General features: G+C 47.6%; 3 protein-coding genes across 3 annotated transcripts in view; all 3 read right to left on the reverse strand.

The window, feature by feature from the left end:
- The window catches only part of LOC122376952 (prostaglandin reductase 1-like), a 75,827-nt gene that overhangs the window by 11,875 nt on the left and 44,213 nt on the right, over nt 1–19,739 (reverse strand). The gene's annotated exons all lie outside the window — the stretch shown is intronic.
- On the reverse strand, nt 4,346–7,149 carry LOC122376991 (prostaglandin reductase 1-like). Its single transcript, XM_043356954.1, has 2 exons — nt 6,862–7,149; nt 4,346–5,518 (listed from the first exon to the last, which is right to left on the reverse strand). The coding sequence occupies exon 2, from the start codon at nt 5,510–5,512 to the stop codon at nt 4,502–4,504; it is 1,011 nt and encodes a 336-aa protein (XP_043212889.1). The 5' UTR covers nt 5,513–5,518; nt 6,862–7,149; the 3' UTR covers nt 4,346–4,501.
- Nucleotides 12,434–14,519, reverse strand: LOC122376938 (juvenile hormone esterase-like). The gene has a single exon (XM_043356924.1). The coding sequence runs from the start codon at nt 14,405–14,407 to the stop codon at nt 12,617–12,619; it is 1,791 nt and encodes a 596-aa protein (XP_043212859.1). The 5' UTR covers nt 14,408–14,519; the 3' UTR covers nt 12,434–12,616.

The following is a 19,739-nucleotide window of genomic DNA, read 5'->3' on the forward strand; positions in this document are numbered from 1 at the left end:
CGTATTTCACAAGAACTATTCTTTGCTGAATGGAAGCGTCAAAATGCAAAATAATAAGCATTTTGTATTAAATGCTTCGTAGAAAATAGCAAAAAAAAATGTTGATATTTTTATTTAGTCTTTGAAGGTGAATTTGGTAAATAGCAAAAATAAAATGAAAGAAATATTTTGATGGATAAATTTATTCTGACCATCCTGCTATCGCTGCATGGCTAATAGGTGCTCAGTGATTTAAAACACGAAAACTTTGTTTTCAATTTTTGATTTCATGTTTATTTTTAATGTTTTTGAGCATATCAAATGATGTTATATCGTTCAATAATTAAAATCTAGTTCTGTCGTCCCTGTAAATGCCGCAACTGCGCCATGACTGTACGCTAATCCTATTCCGTTTGTGATGCGAATTACCGGCCGTCGAGGAGTCAGCCCGGGTGAGCCAAACAAGATCCGTTTGACGTAGATAAAACGAATTAGTCTCATGTAACCGGTGCCGTAGATACGTTTGTGGGGAGCTGATGCGCATTAGCGTAGTGCGTATTTGGAACGGATCGCTCATGTAACCCCGGTATAGGGGCGTTGTCTCGGGTGGGGCGAATATGATTTTCAGAGGGGCGCCGGGTACGAAGGACGCCATTTGTTTCAGAGGGTTGCCATCGATCTTAAGATGGGGCAGCCATGTGATCTCCGTTAAGATGGGCGCCAGTGACTTTTGAGGGGCGCCAGCGACCTCGGATGAGGACGACTGTGATCTTCAGAAGCGCACCGGACGCTCTGGAGGGGCGTCATTGGGCTTGAATGGGGTGACTTCAGTCTCAAGGGGGGGGGGGCTAGTGGCTCTCTTGAGGGCGCTGTTGATCTTGGATAGGGCGACTGTGATCTTGAGAAGAATGCAGGTGCTTTAGAGGGCGCCAGTGGTTTCAGGGGGCGCCATCGATCTTGGATGGGGCCGAATGGGGCAACTGTGAACTTCAGAGGGGCGCCATCAACCTTTCATGGGGCGACTGTTCCGTTCAGGTGGGTGCCAGCGGCTCTTCAGGGCCGCCATCGACCCTGGGGGTTCGGAATATTCTGGTTTCCGGAGGGGCGCCCTTCAACATTGGGGGGCTCAGGTCCTATTTGGGGGTGCCCTGGAGGACGTAGGGGTGTCCAGACACCCCCAAAGAGATAATGAGTTCGATCCCTGCCTGCACATCACTTTTTAATTTATGTTCCCTCTGTAAAACAGCATCAGCTTAGTCGGCGCTAATTGGGGCGCCATCTGGGCGGCTGGGCGGAAAGGGGGGGTCATGGCCCCCATGCCCCCCCCCCCCCTGAATACGCCACTGTCTATGATATATAGTGGTTTATGTCGGGACGCATTAGCGTCGCCACGGGGGGGGGGGCAAGCGGGGCAGCTTGCCCCCCCCCCAACCTCGGACCGGGCACCCCCTGAGATCGATACAGATCCGATGAGATTTTGGAGTCGGGAAAAAATGGGAGTACCTTGCTGAGAATGCCTGTGAGGTCAGACTCGGTTGGAGCGTGCAGTTCAAACCAGAGTCTGACTTGCAGTCGCCAAAATCTTCAAGACTCCGAGTCCAGACTCGGAAATGTCAATGCTGTGATTCATTCCATGTTCCTAGTTCGTTCTTTTTACATTTTACAGATGATTTTCATAAGTTTTAGAGTGCTGACACAATTTTCGTTCAAAGCGTGAAACGAAATCTTCGGGGCCTTCCTCAACTCTCGTCAAATGTCTGCGAAAGGCTCAAGTACCGTACAAGTGTCGCAGGGCTCATGAGCTTGCTTTAACCCGCGCACCGACGGGGGTCTGCGCCAACTTCGTACCGACGGGGGGGGGGGGCGGATGACCGCCCCCCCCCCTGAGATCTCGAGAACGAAGCAAGATAGCGACAAGCGGTAAACGGCAAGAGATACGCACGGACAAGGTCTACAATTTTTACAAATGTCATTTTCAGGTCAGGTCAAAGATGACGTCACAGGGGTCAAAAAAGTCAAAATGGCGGCGCTAGGTATGGAGAGTTTTTCTCGAATAACTTTTGAACTAGTCAATGTAGGAACAAACTAAGGGCAGCATCGTGATCCTCTTGTCAATCCGCATCGAATGATTTATATGTTGACCTCGAAAGGTCAAGGTCAAAGGTTGACCTCAGGTCACGTGACCTCGAGGTCATCATGCATATCATTCGATGCGCCTTGACGAGCTGAACACAATGAGACCATCCGCGCGGCTGTATCTTGTTGCTGTACGGAGTTATTGTCAAAAAACCGCTGGTAACCTTTGATGACGTCACATGACCTTACAGCTGCCCAACAGCAAAACAGACCTCAAGTTAGTGAAGGTTGATCGTATATGAGGTCATGTATGGTTTTTGGGGCCATTCCGACCTGTTTTAGTGGTAAAAACAGGGAGTTGATTTTCCCCCATTGACTTATAATGGGGAGGTCGCGAAATTGACCTGACCTTAGGTCATCGATATCAAAATTCCGAGATATACAAATTGTAGCTACTAGTGACCTTATCACATCCTGCGACTTTCAAAGGCATCCGACATCTACTGTAGCTCTGGCACGGTGACAAAGTTGCAAAAAAGTGACTTGAGGTTGGGTCATTCAAAGTGACCTGGTGACCTGACCTTAAAAGATAGGAGGTTCAAACTTGCACACCATGTGTAAAATTGATGAGAAAATAGTCGTACCAAATTTCGCGGCGCTACGCGCCGCGGTTTTCCCGCTATTCGCGAAAAACCTCAGGGGTGGCGAATATCCGCCCCCCCCCCGTCGGTGCGCGTGTTAAACAAAGTCTCCTAAGGAGCTCAACTGAGCCCTAAAGAAGCTTTCAGAGGGCCCAAACCGGCCTCTGGAAGTCCCACTGGTGTCCGTGTTCTCTGAGGGCCCATACAGGGATTTTTGAGCCCTCGAACATTTCTGAGAACCTTAACTGGCCTCTGATAGTTCAGCCAAACTCTTGAGGCGACAGACTTTGCTAACCCCAAGCCGGCATCTGAGGGGTCACAGCTCACGTGTCCCTCTGAGGTCCGCAACACATGTTTATTATGTCCCTACGTAGGGTCCTTAGGGATTCGACACAGACCCCGAGGGTTCACACTGTTATCCGAGGGCTCCAGGCTCACCCTGGGCCTAGTCTCTTAGCGCCCGCCGCCCACACTGGCTTCTGAGGGCCCCACCTTGGGCTCGGAAAGCCCTAAAGCACCACGTACACGTAAATATTTGAGGTGACCCACGCCGATCTCCGGGATCCTAAGCATGCTTCTGAGAGTCAGCACTGACCCTGAGTGGCCTAAAATGGCCTGGAAGTCCCAAACCTATCTCTAAGGGATCCCTTGCCGCTATGCCGTGCGTAGCTTTTGGTTCCGCTTAACAGTTTTTGTTCGCGTTTGCAGCGCTTCCCTTCACATGAAAAACGAGAAACTTTTGTTCACACTCGAGTGAACAAAACACTTCCTCTCACTGGAGCAAAGATGAATTACTTCCGATTCACACTTCCGACATTCACTCTCCGCCGAATGCCCAACTTAGCTACGTCCGGCGGCTGGGATAAGTCCTACGCATTTCAAGTAAAACCTCTGCATGCATGCGTGAATGGAGGTTTTAGCAGGGTGATCCGATTAAATGGAGCGTTTTTCAACTTTTTTGGGCAATGATCATGAGCGTCGAGCGTCTGCACAGGGGCCCTCTGCAGTGCGTCGGCAATCGCAGCCACTATAATTCTACCAGTCGTTTTTGTCATGAAATTTCACAATTTCGAATTTTTCTATTAAAAAAAATTACATGTCATAGCTAGAAGGAAACCTTTGTCACCATCGGACTCTTCGCACCATTGCGCGTCGAATGATATGTAAAACAAGTTAGTAAAGACTGGAAAAAGGCAAGTTCTAACACAAAAGTTGATTCCCCCCCCCCCCCCAACCGAAAATCTCTGGCGACGCCTATGTCGGGACGAATAGGCCATAAAATGCTGAATGTCTGCATCCCTTATGCTCTACCCAAGCGAGATCTTGTGACACCAACCACATTTGCATTTTATTTCAGGTCACTTACGAATGGCATTGTGGTAAATGAACCTCTGAACGGTCAGCTTCGAACACTTCAACTTGAAAGCGCTTTCAGTGTCCCAGGATCTTACGAATGGGGACGAAACTATCAGGTAGTCATCAGCTATGCCATCAAGCTCTCGCAAATGCCGCGGCTTAGACAGAAGGAAATTGAACCCTTCTGCAGTATGGTGCCATGTCGTGTTGGAGGAACAAAAACATGCAAAATGACTGCAGACCCATGTTTGTTGCAGCAGATATTGTTTTATGGATAAAATGTCAGACTGCGCTCATCGACGATTGGTATATTTACACATCTCAGCAACACATTTATCAAAGACAGCTACATAGGTATAATCTATCGTGTCAAGGTTTTCACAATTCTACAAACGTTTCAAGTCTTTCGCAAGACCTCTCTCCTCTCTTACATCCTTTCATTCTTCCTTTCACACCTTTACAATAGCCTTGCCCGTGTTTTGGCCTTTGAGCATGCCTATAAATGCCTGGGGCATCTTCTCGAAGCCGGTCGTAACAGTCTCCTGAACCTTGATCTTCCCCTCGCGTACCCAGGCGACCATGTCTTTGAAGGCCTCTTCACGCCGGTGCCACCACCGGTGAATGACGAAGCCCTCGATCCTCAGCTGTTTGCTGACGATAGCCATCTCAGGTACGGGCACCTGCGCCTCCTGACCCGTCTTGTCGTTGTAGCTGGAGATGGCGCCGCACACGGACACCCGGCCAAACAGGTTCATTTGCTGCCGAATCCGGTGGCTGAGCATGCCGCCCACGTTGTCGAAGTAACAGTCGATCCCCTTGGGTGCAGCCTCTTTCAGAGCAGCGTCGATGTCGGCACACGTCTTGTAGTTGATGGCCACGTCGAATCCGAGCTGGCGGATCCAGGCACACTTGTCGTCCGTACCCGCGAAGCCGATCACGCGGCAACCCTTGATCTTGGCGATCTGTCCGACCAGGCTGCCGACGGCGCCGGCCGCGCCCGTCACCACCACCGTCTCGCCCTCCTTGGGCTGGCACAGCTCCAGGAAGCCGAAGTAGGCGGTGACTCCCGGCATGCCGATGACGCCCAGCGCGTAGGAGCGCGGCAAGTCTCCAAGCTCAGGTAGCGGTTCGAGGCCGGTGGGCGCCTTTCCGTCCTCCGGCTGGTCTTTGGCCACGCTCAGCGTCCGCCAGCCCAAGTTACCGGCCACAACGTAGGAGCCGGCCGGATACTTGTCGTTCTTGCTCTCCAGCACCTTGGCCACTTGAGCGCCGATCATGGTGAACGGCGGAGTGAAGCGCCTCGTGTAGGGCCGCATGTACGGATCGACGCTCAAGTACTCGGCCTGGCAAAGGATCTGGCCCGGCTTCAGACCGCCCAGCTCCTCAGACTCCAGACGAAAGTCGTTTGACTTTGGGAAGCCGTCAAAGTGACGCAGCAGGGTGAATTTGTCCGCCTTCATGATGACCTGTTGAAGAGAGACAAACCTTTCAGCCAAAGTGGAAAGTAGGTATAGCATCTTTTTTTTTTGCAGCGGTGGTCGTTTAAATCAATTGGCTAGGTATGTAATATGCACGTGACGAGAAAAATCTAAACATCTGCGGAGAGCGTAATCAGTGCCTAGTTTTTCGGTTAATTGCATTATCACTAGCGCTAACCGCAGTAAACAAACATCAACTGCATTTCCCTTTGATATAGCACTATAAGCACAGTAATGAATAGCTCAATCCTCTTAGAGAAATAAATGCTAGCATAAGGCCAAAATTACATGCGTAAGGTAGTCAAAATTGCTGCTATTATTAGGTTGTTCAATAAGTAACGAACAATCGGTCATAACTTCTTTATTTCTTTATTTAACACTTTCAAACTTTCACAGATTATAGATCAGACATTTCTGAATGCAGCCTATGCCTCAAACCAGTCGCCGCCCGCCTGCACACACTTCTCCCAGCGTTCCGGCCAACGCCGGAATTCCGCCCGGAAAAACGTGTTTTCCGTCTTTTTCACCCAGTTCATGACAGCGCACACGACTTCAGCGTCGGTCTCGGAGTGTTCACCATGGAGGCCATCCTTTAGGGGACCAAAGAGGTGAAAATCTGAAGGAGCCAGGTCCGGACTGTAGGGCGGCTGGGGCATAATATTCAGCCCTGTCACGCGATCTCCTCGCGCGTGGCGTCAGACAAGTGCGGTCGGGCGTTGTCATGGTGTATGGTGATGTTGTTGACATCCGAGCCGCGCCTCTTCTTCAGGATTGCTTTTCTCAGTCTCCTGCAGGACTGTGATGTAGCGGCCCGCTGTCCATAGTCCGCCCAGGTTCAAGAAAGCCCACCAGGATGACACCATGACAACGCTCGTCCGCACATGTCTCACGCCACACGCGAGGAGATCGCGAGACAGGGCTGAATATCATGTCCCAGCCGCCCTACAGTCCGAACCTGGCTCCTTCAGATTTTCACCTCTTTGGTCCCCTGAAGGATGGCCTCCGTGGTGAACACTTCGAGACCGACGCTGAAGTCAGGTGCGCTGTCAAGAACTGGGTGAAAAAGACGGAAAACGCGTTTTTCCGGGCGGAATTCCGGCGTTGGCCGGAACGCTGGGAGAAGTGTGTGCAGGCGGGCGGCGACTGGTTTGAGGCAAAGGCTACATTCAGAAACATTTGATCTATAATCGGTGAAAGTTTTAAAGTGTTAAATAAAGAAATAAAGAAGTTATGACCGATTGTTCGTTACTTATTGAACGACCTAATTCTCTACGATTCTCAGCCTTCTCTACGACAATGAGCGTAGAGAAGGCTGATCCAAAGTTTCTCACCTCGATGCTGGATCAATGTGCAACAACACGTTCTGTCGATCTTGACGATCTGTGTTGCGGAGCTTTGAGTGGCGAGCACGCAGGTACCGGGGTCACGGCTGAGCTCCTACTGATCCCCACTAACCGATACGATACCGACTGCGCTGCCGATAAGGTGCCCGGTCATGATGATGTGGTCCGACCGGGAGCGTCGAACAAACTCCGCAGCACGGTTATCCGAGACGATAGCACACACCACGAGGCTGAGTTGTGTGTGGAAACGGCTCAGGGGGACGGACAGGTTCGACCGTACTGAGCTGGCCAAAGGTGGCTGCTATAAGGTTTAAAGCCTAGTGGAGGGTAGAATGGTGGTGTTGGGGGCATTCGAGCTATTAACTCTGTTGAACAGATATAGGAAAAATATGTAAATATCGATATCAATATTGATATAGATAGAAATAGATAGAGATAACGATACACAAAGCAGATATAGATATAGAAACAATCGATAGATTTGAATCGGCTATCGACTTGTAATTGTTAGTTCGAATGAGCACTGCTCTCACTGGTAGATATGTAAGCATTTTGTAGATGAAAGCTGACTACCTTGATGAACTGGTCACAGTGCACTTTATCCCACCGACCGGCTCAGCACACCATAAAGTGCATGGCGCCTTTCCCGTATCTGAAAGTGAACGAGTGACTTGCAAAACTGAGACATATCGCCTCTGTTAGCTCAAGCATGTCAATGTAGTTATGTACACACAGGATAGGAGCGGATAACAGCTAACAGATATGTATGCGCTTACGATGGCTTCCGTACAAACTACAATGGTAGCTTGCACTTCATGGGGCTTTCATGGGTGAAGTGAGCAATATTAGCTCATTGGGTGGACATCAGTGAATGCTTTAACACTGCACAGGTAAGCTGATGTAGATGATTATCAAATGACAGATGGAACATATAAGTGCATGCATGGACTAAACTTTTGAATTCATTTTAAAAGGGATAAAAAACGCAAGAAATTACACGTTTCGCATTTATTGCTTAGTCATGGGTGTTACAGTGCGATTTAATCTCTGTTAAAATGAACTCAAAAGTTTAGGCCATACATGCACTTATATGTCCCTAAGCTGATGTAATTAGAACACCACATCAGTTTCAAACCATTCAAATGGCGGTTTGAATAAGCATACAACCATGTCTCAATTCGTCTTTATCGGCGTCACAGACCAATAATACTCTGAAATACTAGTGTGTACAGAATCAACTGCGGGTCCCTGTACAATTAGCCTCCCATGGTTTAAAGCGCATGTAGTCTTCATGTAGGTATTATATATTCCCGACCGGGGCCCGATTTCACAAAGTGAATATATTCCATTACGGCGGCGTACATATTCACTTTTGGCATATTATGGCATATTCAGTTTCACCAAACTCCGTACAGGGATACTTATTCAAGACAAAGTATGACTGCATAAGTCCGTCGTTTTTTTGGCATACTATTACATTTCAGGTACCTCTGGTACGCCGATCTGCCTTTTCAACAGCTGTTTGCCGAGTTTGCTGGCATTGAAAGTATGCTACTTTTTGTGGCATACTTTGAGAAACAGCTTGGCATACATCAATTTTTTTGTATGATAATGTTACAAATTTAATGATTTCGTCGATGCAACGTATGATAAAAACATGCCATTGGCTACGCAAAAAGTTTTAGAGGTCATAATGGTTATTTGTTGCTGGATATATCGGGTATCGTGTGTCAGGGCTTATATTGAAATTAAACCCCAGAGCAGCTATTTTTATAAGGCTCATATCATCGTGGCATCACCGCGATTAAAATCACCCCGTCATGCAGAAACACAACAGGGAATTCCTTTTTTCATTCGCATTCCCGATTACATCGAGTTTTCCACTTAAAAAAAAACGACAGTTCACATTGTATTTTGATAACACATGAAAGCCCAAAAGCGTTTCAAATCTTTCTCACCGTGATTATTACACCGTGCTCTTTATGCAGCGTTCTACCGACTTAAATAGCTGGCGAGGGCGAGAGGAAGAACTGAAGTCCAGTCCAGCAACGCCTTGATTGACATGCCCAGCATGTTGAATCACAAGTCACAACGCTTCATTACATTCGCTTTCATCGCCCACTTTTACTATTTCTTTGCAGTACCCATATGCTGTCTAATGTCCATATTTCTCTTGTGTTGTGGCTAAATGATTTAATTTATCACCGGCTTCCCGCTTCCGTTCAGGTTCAGAGAATGATTCCGAAATATTCTCCATATTTGAAGTCGTCGGTAGACCCTTCGATTATTTAAAAACTTGATTCAAGTAATATTTCAGATAACTTGTCGGCTAGTCGGCCGTGCTCCTTGCTATCATCAGTGATCGGTAGTTAGATAGGTGCCTCAAGTAATGCCATTTCTTGTTCGGCTTTATTTATATTTGCTCTGAACCACTTCAGAATTGCGTAGAAGATGTGAACAAATATTAAAGCAATATTTACTGAGAAGTAACTTGGAAGAAAAAATTAATATCAATTCAAAATCCAATAAAACCCACACACGCCAGTAACTTCAACTGTGCTGCGCGGCTTGCTGCCGATTGTTTACATTTTTGGCTTTGGAATGTCATGCTCCAAGCAAAAATCAAGAGCATTATTAGCAATATTTGTGTAGGTACTTCCTCTTGCATGATCAGCAAATTTAATTCTTATTAGCGTAGCTAGAAATTTTTTCATAATATTGTATATCTGAGCATTTAAGCTCGTCGACTTTAAATACGGAAAAATATAGTGACTGCATGTCCCCGACAAGATGTATGCATGCGCGCCAGTGGCTCTCAAACTACGTAAAGCGGGCGTAGTGAATATATTCCTGTGGTGAAACAGAATAGTATTATCGTCGTACTTTGTCGGTGTACTTTTCCAAAGTACGCCAGGAATATATTCACTTGGTGAAATCGGGCCCGGGGCTGGGAAAATGCGTTTTATTCACCGAGGTTTTTGTGCGGAGGACCGAGTGCCGGTAGGCACAAGGTCCGTAGCAAAAACCGAGGTGAATAAAACTGCATTTTCACAGCCCAAGGTTGGGAAGAGATTTACCACATGCCGTACCGACGCAACAGTTAATATCATAGCTATTCATTTGATATTATATGTTATATTCTTAATATTGTGTTAATATTTTATTAATATTATGTTTATATTTATAGTCACCGTGGTTATTTTTTTTTTTTATTATTGGGCTGCGTTGAGTATGAAAGATAAAATTCCCTACGTCCCCCTTATTTAGGGTTTGAAAAAGCTGAGGATGAAGATGATGAAGCGCCAGAAGTTAGAATAAAGATATGAAGTCCAGCAGGGCCCGATTTCACCAAGTGAATATATTCTTGGTGTACTTTGGAAAAGTACACCGACAAAGTACGACGACAATACTATTCTGTTTCACCACAGGAATATATTCACTACGCCCGCTTTACGTAGTTTGAGAGCCACCGGCGCGCATGCATACATCTTGTCGGGGACATGCATTCACTATGTATATTTTTCCGTATTTAAAGTCGACGAGCTTAAATGCTCAGATATACAATATTATGAAAAAAAATTCTGGCTACCCTAATAAGAATTAAATTTGCTGATCATACAAGAGGAAGTGCCTAAGGAAATATTGCTAATAATGCCCTTGATTTTTGCTCGGAGCATGACATTCCAAAGCCAAAATGTAAACAATCGGCAGCAAGCCGCGCAGCACAGTTGAAGTTACTGGCGTGTGTGGGTTTTATTGGACTTTGAATTAATATTAATTTTTTCTTCCAAGTTACTTCTCATTAAATATTGCTTTAATATTTGTTCACATCTTCTACGCAATTCTGGAGTGGTTTAGAGCAAATATAGATAAAGCCGAACAAGAAATGGCATTACTTGAGGCACCTATCTAACTAGGTACCGATCACTGATGGTAGCAAGGAGCACGGCCGACTAGCCGACAAGTTATCTGAAATATTACCTGAATCAAGTTTTTAAGTAATCGAAGGGTCTACCGACGACTTCAAATATGGAGAATATTTCGGAATCATTCTCTGAACCTAAACGGAAGCGGGAAGCCGGTGATAAATTGAATCATTTGGCCACAACACAAGAGAAATATGGACATTGGACAGCATATGGATACTGCAAAGAAATAGTAAAAGTGGGCGATGAAAACGAATGTAATGAAGCGTTGTGACTTGTGATGCAACATGCTGGGCATGTCAATCAAGGCGTTGCTAGACTGGACTTCAGTTCATCCTCTCGCCCTCGCCAGCTATTTACTTTCTCTTCGGTAAAACGCTGTATAAAGACTCAAAAGAGCACGGTGTAATAATCACGGTGAGAATGATTTGAAACGCTTTTGGCCTTTTGTGTTATCAAAATACAATGTGAGTGAACTGTCGTTTTTTTTTTTGGAAGTGGAAAACTCAATAATGTAATCGTGAATGCGAATGAAAAAGGGAATTCCTTGTTGTGTTTCTGCATGATGGGGTGATTTTAATCGCAGTGATGCCACGATGAGATAAGCCTTATAAAAATAGCTGTTCTGGGGTTTAATTTCAATATAAGCCCTGACACACGATACCCTATATAGCCAGCAAGAAATAACCATTATGACCTCTAAAACTTTTTGCGTAGCCAGTGGCATGTTTTTATCATACGTTGCATCGATGAAGTCATTAAATTTGTAACATTATCATACAAAAAAATTGATGTATGCCAAGCTGTTTCTCAAAGTATGCCACAAAAAGTAGCATACTTTCAATGCCAGCAAACTCGGCAAACAGCTGTTGAAAAAGCAGATCGGCGTACCAGAAGTACCTCAAACGTAAAAGTATGCCAAAAAACGACGGACTTCTGCAGTCATACTTTGTCTTTGTCTTGAATAAGTATCCCTGTACGGAGTTTGGTGAAACTGAATATGTCATAATATGCCAAAAGTGAATATGTACGCCGCCGTAATGGAATATATTCACTTGGTGAAATCGGGCCCAGGAGTGAAGAATCCGTGAGGAAAACTGAAAATTGGGTGAAACGCTGAATCAAACGCGTCTTGGATCGCAGCTGGAACAATATCAAATGTTTCATTGTGGCTCGTTAAGATGCTTCGTGCATTTAAAATGTTCGTTTTTTGCGTGCATTATGTAGTAATAATGAGTACTCTGACCATGTTCTGCAGCAATAAATACATTGGCATTGGAACGATATCTACCCTTGTTTAGTTTAATTACGTTGACAGCAAAAGTAAGTGAACACGCAGTCACTTAATTTTGCTCACTTTTGCTGTTGCTGTTAGTGAACACACAATCCGTAAATATCTTCTTTGGAATTGGTTCTTCCGCTCAGAATATTCAGTAAAACTTTGTCTGGGAAAATCAAAAAGCCCTAGGGCCGAATCGTTTCCCAAATACCTTCAACATTAGCCGAGGCGGGCCGAAGCCATTTCCCAAATGCACGTGCTAATGTTAAAGGGATATCTCGGCATGTGGTAAAAAAGATGTATATGGATTGTAGTGCCAAAAAGTTGGTGCCCAAGTCTCAATTGTCAAGTGCCATTTCTGGCTGCATACTAGCGTTACGTTTATTCAACAGCACAAACTCGCAGAGCCCGCACAGACAGTGGGTCTAAGTTAGGGCATAAGCACCAGCATCCACTTAAGCTTTGTGATTTTCTTAATCCGCTCCCATGATTAAAGACCATGAGAACCAAAATCACCCGACAGAACACTTCTGCATATTCACTTATCACCGTCCCGCTGTTCGCCACCCTCTGGGTTCGGTTCACCCAGACACAGCCCATCCTCCACCGGGTGTCTCCACGGCTCATTGATGGGCACCGTCTTCCAGAAGTCGATACGCTCCTGGAAGAGCCTCTCGCCGACCGAGGGCGCCGTGTTCAGCCGCATGTGTCGCTGGTGCAGCTCCGTGAAGACGGGCCAATCGGGCATAGGCAGCACGTCCGATCCAGGCCGACCGGTGCGCGCGAACATCGTCCACACGTTGACCATGAAGCGGACCATGGTGTGGGTCGGTGTGCCGCGCCGTGCCGGGGGAAGTTTGTCGTTGCTGAACAGGTACAGGATGTCATCCGCGTGTGTGGTGCCAAAGTCGGGCACACCCGGCCTGAAGAGATTCACGTCGGCTTGGCTGAGCCGTCCCGGTCCGATGTGGTCGAGCAGATATTTGTACACTGGAGCATACTGCGAAGCCAATGTCATCTCAGCCGCCATGGGCGACACCAAGTGCCGGTCAGCCCAGCTCTGCGTCAGCGGTAGAAGACTGGATGTGTCGACGTCCCTGTCGCCGACGTAGAAGTCGTACACTCTCTTCGCCTCTTTCATTGGATCGGCACCACAGTCCAGTTTGTTAACACCAGACGCAGTAACCAGACCGGCTGTTTGAGCCCATGCTGACAGGTTTCCTTCGGATAGCGCTTCCACGGCTCGCTTGTTTGCGAACAGCGATGGCGCGAAGAAAGCGCCCTCCTCTTGGGTCAGGCCGCTCATCCACGGCACCAGATTAAACTCACCGCGCGCCAGCAGCAGGTGCGGGTCGTCCGGAATAAGTGGGTTCTCCGCGTCACGGTCCACCCGCAACTGCTCCTGAAATCCCGGCTTCAGTGTCTTGGTGTGCTCGGCGATTTTCTTCCAGGGTTGTTTCCTGATGCACTCGACCATTGCGGTGACGTCTTCCGTGGGACATCCAAGCAGGGCAGCCAGCTTTTCAGCGGCATTTTCCTTTCGGCTACCCAGCCCCCATCTGGCCAGGGCCGTGCCGGACTGGGTGATGGCATGGTGGAACAGACCCTTCGCCAGCGGGCTCAGCATCAGTAGCGACACGCTGGCTCCGCCGGCCGACTCGCCGAATATTGTCACCGCGTGCGGGTCGCCGCCGAACGCGGCGATGTTGTCCTGCACCCATTGCAGCAGCAGCACCTGGTCTAGCAGGCCGTAGTTGCCGGTAGCTGCCGCGTCGTGCGTCGTGAAGAAGCCGAACGTGTTGAGTCGGTAGTTGAATGTCACCAGCACCACGTCCTCGTCCATAAAGTAGCTCGGTCCGTAGATATCATCATCACCGCTGCCGGTGACCAACCCCCCTCCGTGGATGTACACCATAACGGGCAAACCGGCGGTGGCGGGTCGGGACGGATCCGGGAGACGCGGCGTGTACACGTTGGCAAACAGGCAGTCCTCGTCACCCTTCAGAGTGTTGTTGGCCAGCTTGTCGAACTGGGGACACACTTTGCCGTGCGACAGACCGTCCGCCACGCCTCTCCAGGCAAGATGTCGCTGAGGTGGCTGGAACCGCAGGCTTCCAACCGGAGGCTCCGCGTACCGGATTCCCTTGAAGCTGTAGAAGAGTCTGCCGGCAACGCTCCTGCCTATGGCACCCCTGATCAGACCTTCTCTCGTGGCGATGAGTGGTCTTCCATCATCTTGTCCAGAGCAGCCAGCGGCAGATGTAACCAACAAGGCAGCGGTGCAGAGCAGGCTCACCATCCTCAGAAAATTAAGCGTTTTCGGTTTCATATTTCCTCCGCACACAGACACAGAGTTCTCACCGGCTCGATGCCGTTCGCAGCAGTCAGACCCCGCACTCCCTCCACTCCAGCCCGCTCACACAGAGTTCCTGCGCTGCACTGCCCTCCCCTCCTGCGTTAAGACCTTCGCCCACCGTCTGCACGCGGCTACAAAACAACTCGGCTGTGATCTCAGGCCACCCGCACCCTCTATGACGTCACTGCCAGTCGGCCAGTCAAGGTGAGCTAGTAGCTGATGGTTCTCTCAGGCTAACTGGAGTCAACCATCACTGGCAGGTTCAAGGCCAAAGGAATGGTCGGTCAAGTTCTATGTACAGTGTCCAGTGTCCAGTCGTGAGGGCACGTTAAACGTTCGGGCAAAATTCTGCCTTACAACTGGAATTGCGCGATCGGGTGGTGGGGTCATGGTCAGCACAACAATCCATGCTTAGTGCGGGCTCTGATTCCTCAAATCCGTCCATTCAACCATTCGGACTAAATTTATTTTTAAAAAATATGCTGTTGACGAGCGTCTTGAAATTAGAGAGCAGAAAACAGCCGCTTTGCCAGAACCTGCTTTTAGCTCGCCGTTTTCTACAAAGTATATTGCCAATGTAGAGGCGCAATTACTGCCAACGTTATTGTGCATTAAATAATAAAAACAATGGCATCTCAAATCCAATATAATGTATAAACAGAGCGCCGGCGTCTGGTCGTGTTCCCACTAACCATGACACAGCCGTATTTTGTACTTACATGGACTCCGGTCTGGGCGCCAGTTCGTCCTTCTTATGTAACTTCCAAATGGCGTGCTACATAGTGCGTACAGTCCACAGCAGAAGTAATGTGCGGTTTTAGTCATGGGTATGTTCTGCTTCTGAAGCTTGGGAACGATTAGCCAGACTACAATGAAAGGCATTAACCCGCGCACCGACGGGGGGGGCGGATATCCGCCCCCCCCCCCACTGAGGTTTTTCGCGAACACCGGGAAAACCGCGACGCGTAGCGCCGCGAAATTTGGCACGAACGACTATTTTCTCATTAATTTTTCACATGGTGTGCAAGTTTGAACCTCCAAACTTTTAAGGTCAGCTCACCAGGTCTTTTTGAATGACCCAACCTCAAGTCACTTTTTTGCAACTTTGTCACCGTGCCAGAGCTACAGTAGATGTCGGAGGTCTTTGAAAGTCGCAGGATGTTATTTGGTCATTAGTAGCTACAATTTTTTTTAATCTCAGAATTTTGATATCGATGACCTAAGGTCAGGTCAATTTCTCGACCTCCCCATTATAAGTCAATGGGGGAAAAATCAACTCCCTGTTTTTACCACTAAACGGGTCGGAATGGCCCAATATACCATACATGACTTCATATACGATCAACCTTCACTACCTTGAGGTCTGTTTTGCTGTTGAGCAGTTGTAAGGTTATGCGACGTCATCAAAGATCACCAAAGTTTTTTTTTGCCAATAACTCCGTACAGAAACAAGATACAGCCGCGCGGATGGTCTCATTGTGTTCAGCTCGTCAAGACGCATCGTATGATATACATGATGACCTCGAGGTCACGTAACCTGAGGTCAACCTTTGACCTTGACCTTTCGAGGTCAACATATATATCATTCGATGCGGATTGACGAGAGAATTACGAGGATGCCCTTAGTTTTCCTATCTTCACTAATTCGAAAGTTATTCGAGAAAAACTATCCATATCTAGTGCCGCCATTTTGACTTTTTTACCCCTGTGACGTCATCTTTGACCTGACCTGAAAATGACCTGAGTAAAAATTGCAGACCTTGTCCGTGCATATCCGATGCCATTTACCGCTTGTCGCTATCTTGCTTCGTTCTCGAGATCTCAGGGGGGGCGGTCATCCGCCCCCCCGTCGGTTCTAAGTTGGCGCAGACCCCCATTGGTGCGCGGGTTAAAAAATCGACAGTCAAAGCCATCCGTTGAGATTGGTAAAACCACACATTACTTTAGCGGTGGGCTGTACCTCCCTCGCACCCACTAAAACCATCGACAGAATTGGTGAAAGGGTTTTTCACACATTGCTGCGCACAGTCGCTCGTGTACTCGCCATACACACTACACACAGTTACACACGTCTGATGCAGGATCAAGGTGACATTTACCGGGGATACATGCTCAGAGTAAATCCGCATCACAAACGGATTGCGAAGCTAAGTAAGCGAATGTGAGAACGTGATGCATATTAACTTGCGTATGTATTCGATCGACGCCATAGAGTGGTCGACGCTAGAGACCTCCACGCTGAAAACTTTCCTACTCTTTTACTTCGCTGGCGAGTTATTCTTTTTTATGCATACGGGTAGCAAACTTCACAGACGCTTCACGAGACTCACCGGTGACGTGAAAAACATCTTTCAGTTTACTTTCAGTAACTTTCAGTAAATTGAAAGACGTCCACTCTTTCAGGTTACTCTTGCCTACATTCCCCCCTTGGCTGGGTTGTGTGTAGTACACCGATAGTACCAGCCAAGTCCACCGAAAACCATCCATTTGGCCGCTTCATTTGGCCGTTCCAGTTGCAATTTTTTCGCGCAAGTCTCTATGTCGGCCGAATTACCGACCGAATGCCTCCAACTTGGAAGCCTTTTAACCGCCTTTTATTGGGAATTTGGTTCAAACAATAATGGGTGATGCTAAAAGTAGACAGATAAATAATACAAATTCTGCCATCCTTTTCATGTTTGTAGCCCTTGAGACAGCTAATACAGCCAAGCGTCTGGCAATATATTAACTTATTAACTCTCGCCGGTACAGGGTGAAGTACAGATAAGGATGTACAGGTCTCGCGAGATTAAGCAGTAGGTTTTGCACTTTTACATTTCCGGTTATATCTCAGAAACTAATCGATCTACGATGAAGCCATTTTACACGATCATGGCCGGCTTGTTACCCAACAAGTCGATCGCATCTTCAACACTTAAAAGCTTAAGACGACGAAGATATAGCCTGAAGTACACTAAATTTTCTAGGTGCAAAACCTACCGCTAAAACCCGCGAGACCTGTACATGTTGATGTAACTCCCCTAAGGTTTTTCGCAAACGACTCGCGTAAAAAAGCGGCCGATCGCGACAAAACTTTCATTACCTTCCCATTAATCAATTTTACACCTATTCTGAAAATTTCATGACCCTGACTCAAACGACCTTTGACCTGTGACCTAGTTTTCGAGACCATGTTTGGCCGGAATCGCGATTCGGCGTATGTCGGCTCTCATTAGCCGCGCGTTTGCGGTCTTTTCGTGGTTTCCAGCGTTCCAACATGTGAGTTGATGTTGCTCACATGCATTAGGGTGGATGTCAAGGCCACCTGAAGGTCAGGTTAGGTCATTGACCTTTGATGACCTCGGTCCACTTTTTGAGTTTTACATGCTTCTAGGCTAGTTTTTGGAACTGAATTCGAATTTAGTAACCATTTGAACATTTATGAAGTAGCTTTGGTGCCTTCGTGACATGTTACGAAGCTCTCAGAGGCGGTTGACACGTGCTACGAGGCAGGACCCCTAATGTTTGACCTGACCTGACCTGACCCGACCTGGCCTAAATGCATAAAGACATCATCTGTGATCGAAACTAACATGATACTCGTGATCATCAACCCGAAAATCCCACACCAGCCACACTTAACGACGTTCTAACAGTTCCCGATTTTCCGACTTTCTGACCTGGAAGGTCAACCGATGACCTAGGACCTTAAAATTGGATATCATCGGCTTGCTCCCGTCACGGGGAACACGTTTTTTTTCGCGAAGCTCTAGCTCGATCAGGGGCAAACGCGATGGGGGTCGTACCCCCCCCCCCCCCATCCCCCTCCCCTTGTGCCGTCGAAGGACGCAAAATGGCCTCTGCCGGCGAGGGTTCACGATTAGCGATTAACGATTAAGGATTTCATGACGATACTGGAGTAACGAATTACAAAAGGTCTTTGTTGCATGAATATGCTCAATAGTCAATAGCGGGTGGCTACTATTTACTAAATAATGAGAAATGGTTGAAGCAGTTAAAAGCACCCTCGTCGTTTCGCCCCTGCTGAAGCTAGAGCCTCGGGGAAAAACCGAGCGTGTCCGCCGTACGAGGCGCAGCGACAGGTAACCAATTTTAAGTTCTCAGGTCAACCGGTGGCCTTTGAGGTCAGATTAAATGGCCCAATGCACTTGTTCGTTTTTTATAAATACTTCGCAAAATGGCCGCAGGGCCGCAATTCTGGCATCATCATGTTCGCCTCGCTCAGGCGCGTCGAAAATGGTATACCTACTTTTCGTTCGGATGAGTTCAACTTAAGGTGCTAACCTCGGTTCACGGTCAGGTGGCGTCAGGCCAGAGCCCCCAGGTCACAAAGCTGGTCGAAAGAGGTCATGTCGCATATCTTTCGATTTGGCAAGTCTTCCTAATTCCATTGGTGTCTACTGTCTTTTCCTACTCGCTAGCTCAATTCGATCGGGAGTTTTTGACAAAAACTAATATGACCCTAGTGTCGCCATAAATGACGTCACACAAGGTCAATAATGCAAAAATGAAGCATTGGACCTTGCAAAAAGTGCATGAAATCCAGATTCCGTGTGCCTGAGATAGTTCGAGATCGTTCCCGGCGCAAAACTAGTAGTTTTCATTTTCCCCATTGATTTTTAACCCTCGCCGGCCGAGGGGGGGGGGCGGGTGCCGCCCCCCCCCAATAGGGTTTTTTTCGCGATAGCTCCGAACACGCTGGCGATAGAGAGCTGAAACTTGGCATACCTGACCTTCGATTCAAGCCGGATCTTTTGACACCAACCGCATTTTTGGGTCAGGTCAGGTCACTGACCTAAGACGTCATAAGTGAACCTCTGCACGGTCTTCAGATGTCGCAACTTCGCAACGCCCTCACTGCCAGAGGAGATGTCACAGGGAAATGAAACTTGCAGGATCTAGTATCCATTATGAGCCTCACAACATGTATATCTCGGATTTTTCCTAAAGGTCATATGAGGTCAGGTCATTTTCGTGACCTCACCATTATAAGTCAATGGGGAAAAATGAAAACTGCTATTCTGGCGCCGGGAACGATCTCCAACTATCTCAAGCACACAGAATCGTGATTTGATGCACTCCTTGCAAGGTTAGATGCGTCACTTTTGCAATGTTGACCTTGCGTGACGTCATTTATGACGTCATCAAGGTCATATTCGTTTTTTGTCAATAACTCTTGATCAAATTGAGCTAGCGAGTCGGGAAAGCCACCAATGGACTCAGGAAGACCTGTCGAATCGAATGATATGCGACATGACCTCTTTCGACCAACTTCGTGACCTGGGGGTGCTGACCTGACCTTGAC

The sequence above is a fragment of the Amphibalanus amphitrite genome, unplaced genomic scaffold (assembly GCF_019059575.1).
Source record: "Amphibalanus amphitrite isolate SeventyFive unplaced genomic scaffold, NRLGWU_Aamphi_draft 000043F_arrow, whole genome shotgun sequence".
In the NCBI taxonomy this organism is placed as follows: domain Eukaryota; kingdom Metazoa; phylum Arthropoda; class Thecostraca; order Balanomorpha; family Balanidae; genus Amphibalanus; species Amphibalanus amphitrite.

Excerpts from the sequence above, each read along its gene's own strand:
- LOC122376938 (XM_043356924.1), bottom strand. The coding sequence starts at position 14,407 with ATGAAACCGAAAACGCTTAATTTTCTGAGGATGGTGAGCCTGCTCTGC.
- LOC122376991 (XM_043356954.1), bottom strand. The coding sequence starts at position 5,512 with ATGAAGGCGGACAAATTCACCCTGCTGCGTCACTTTGACGGCTTCCCA.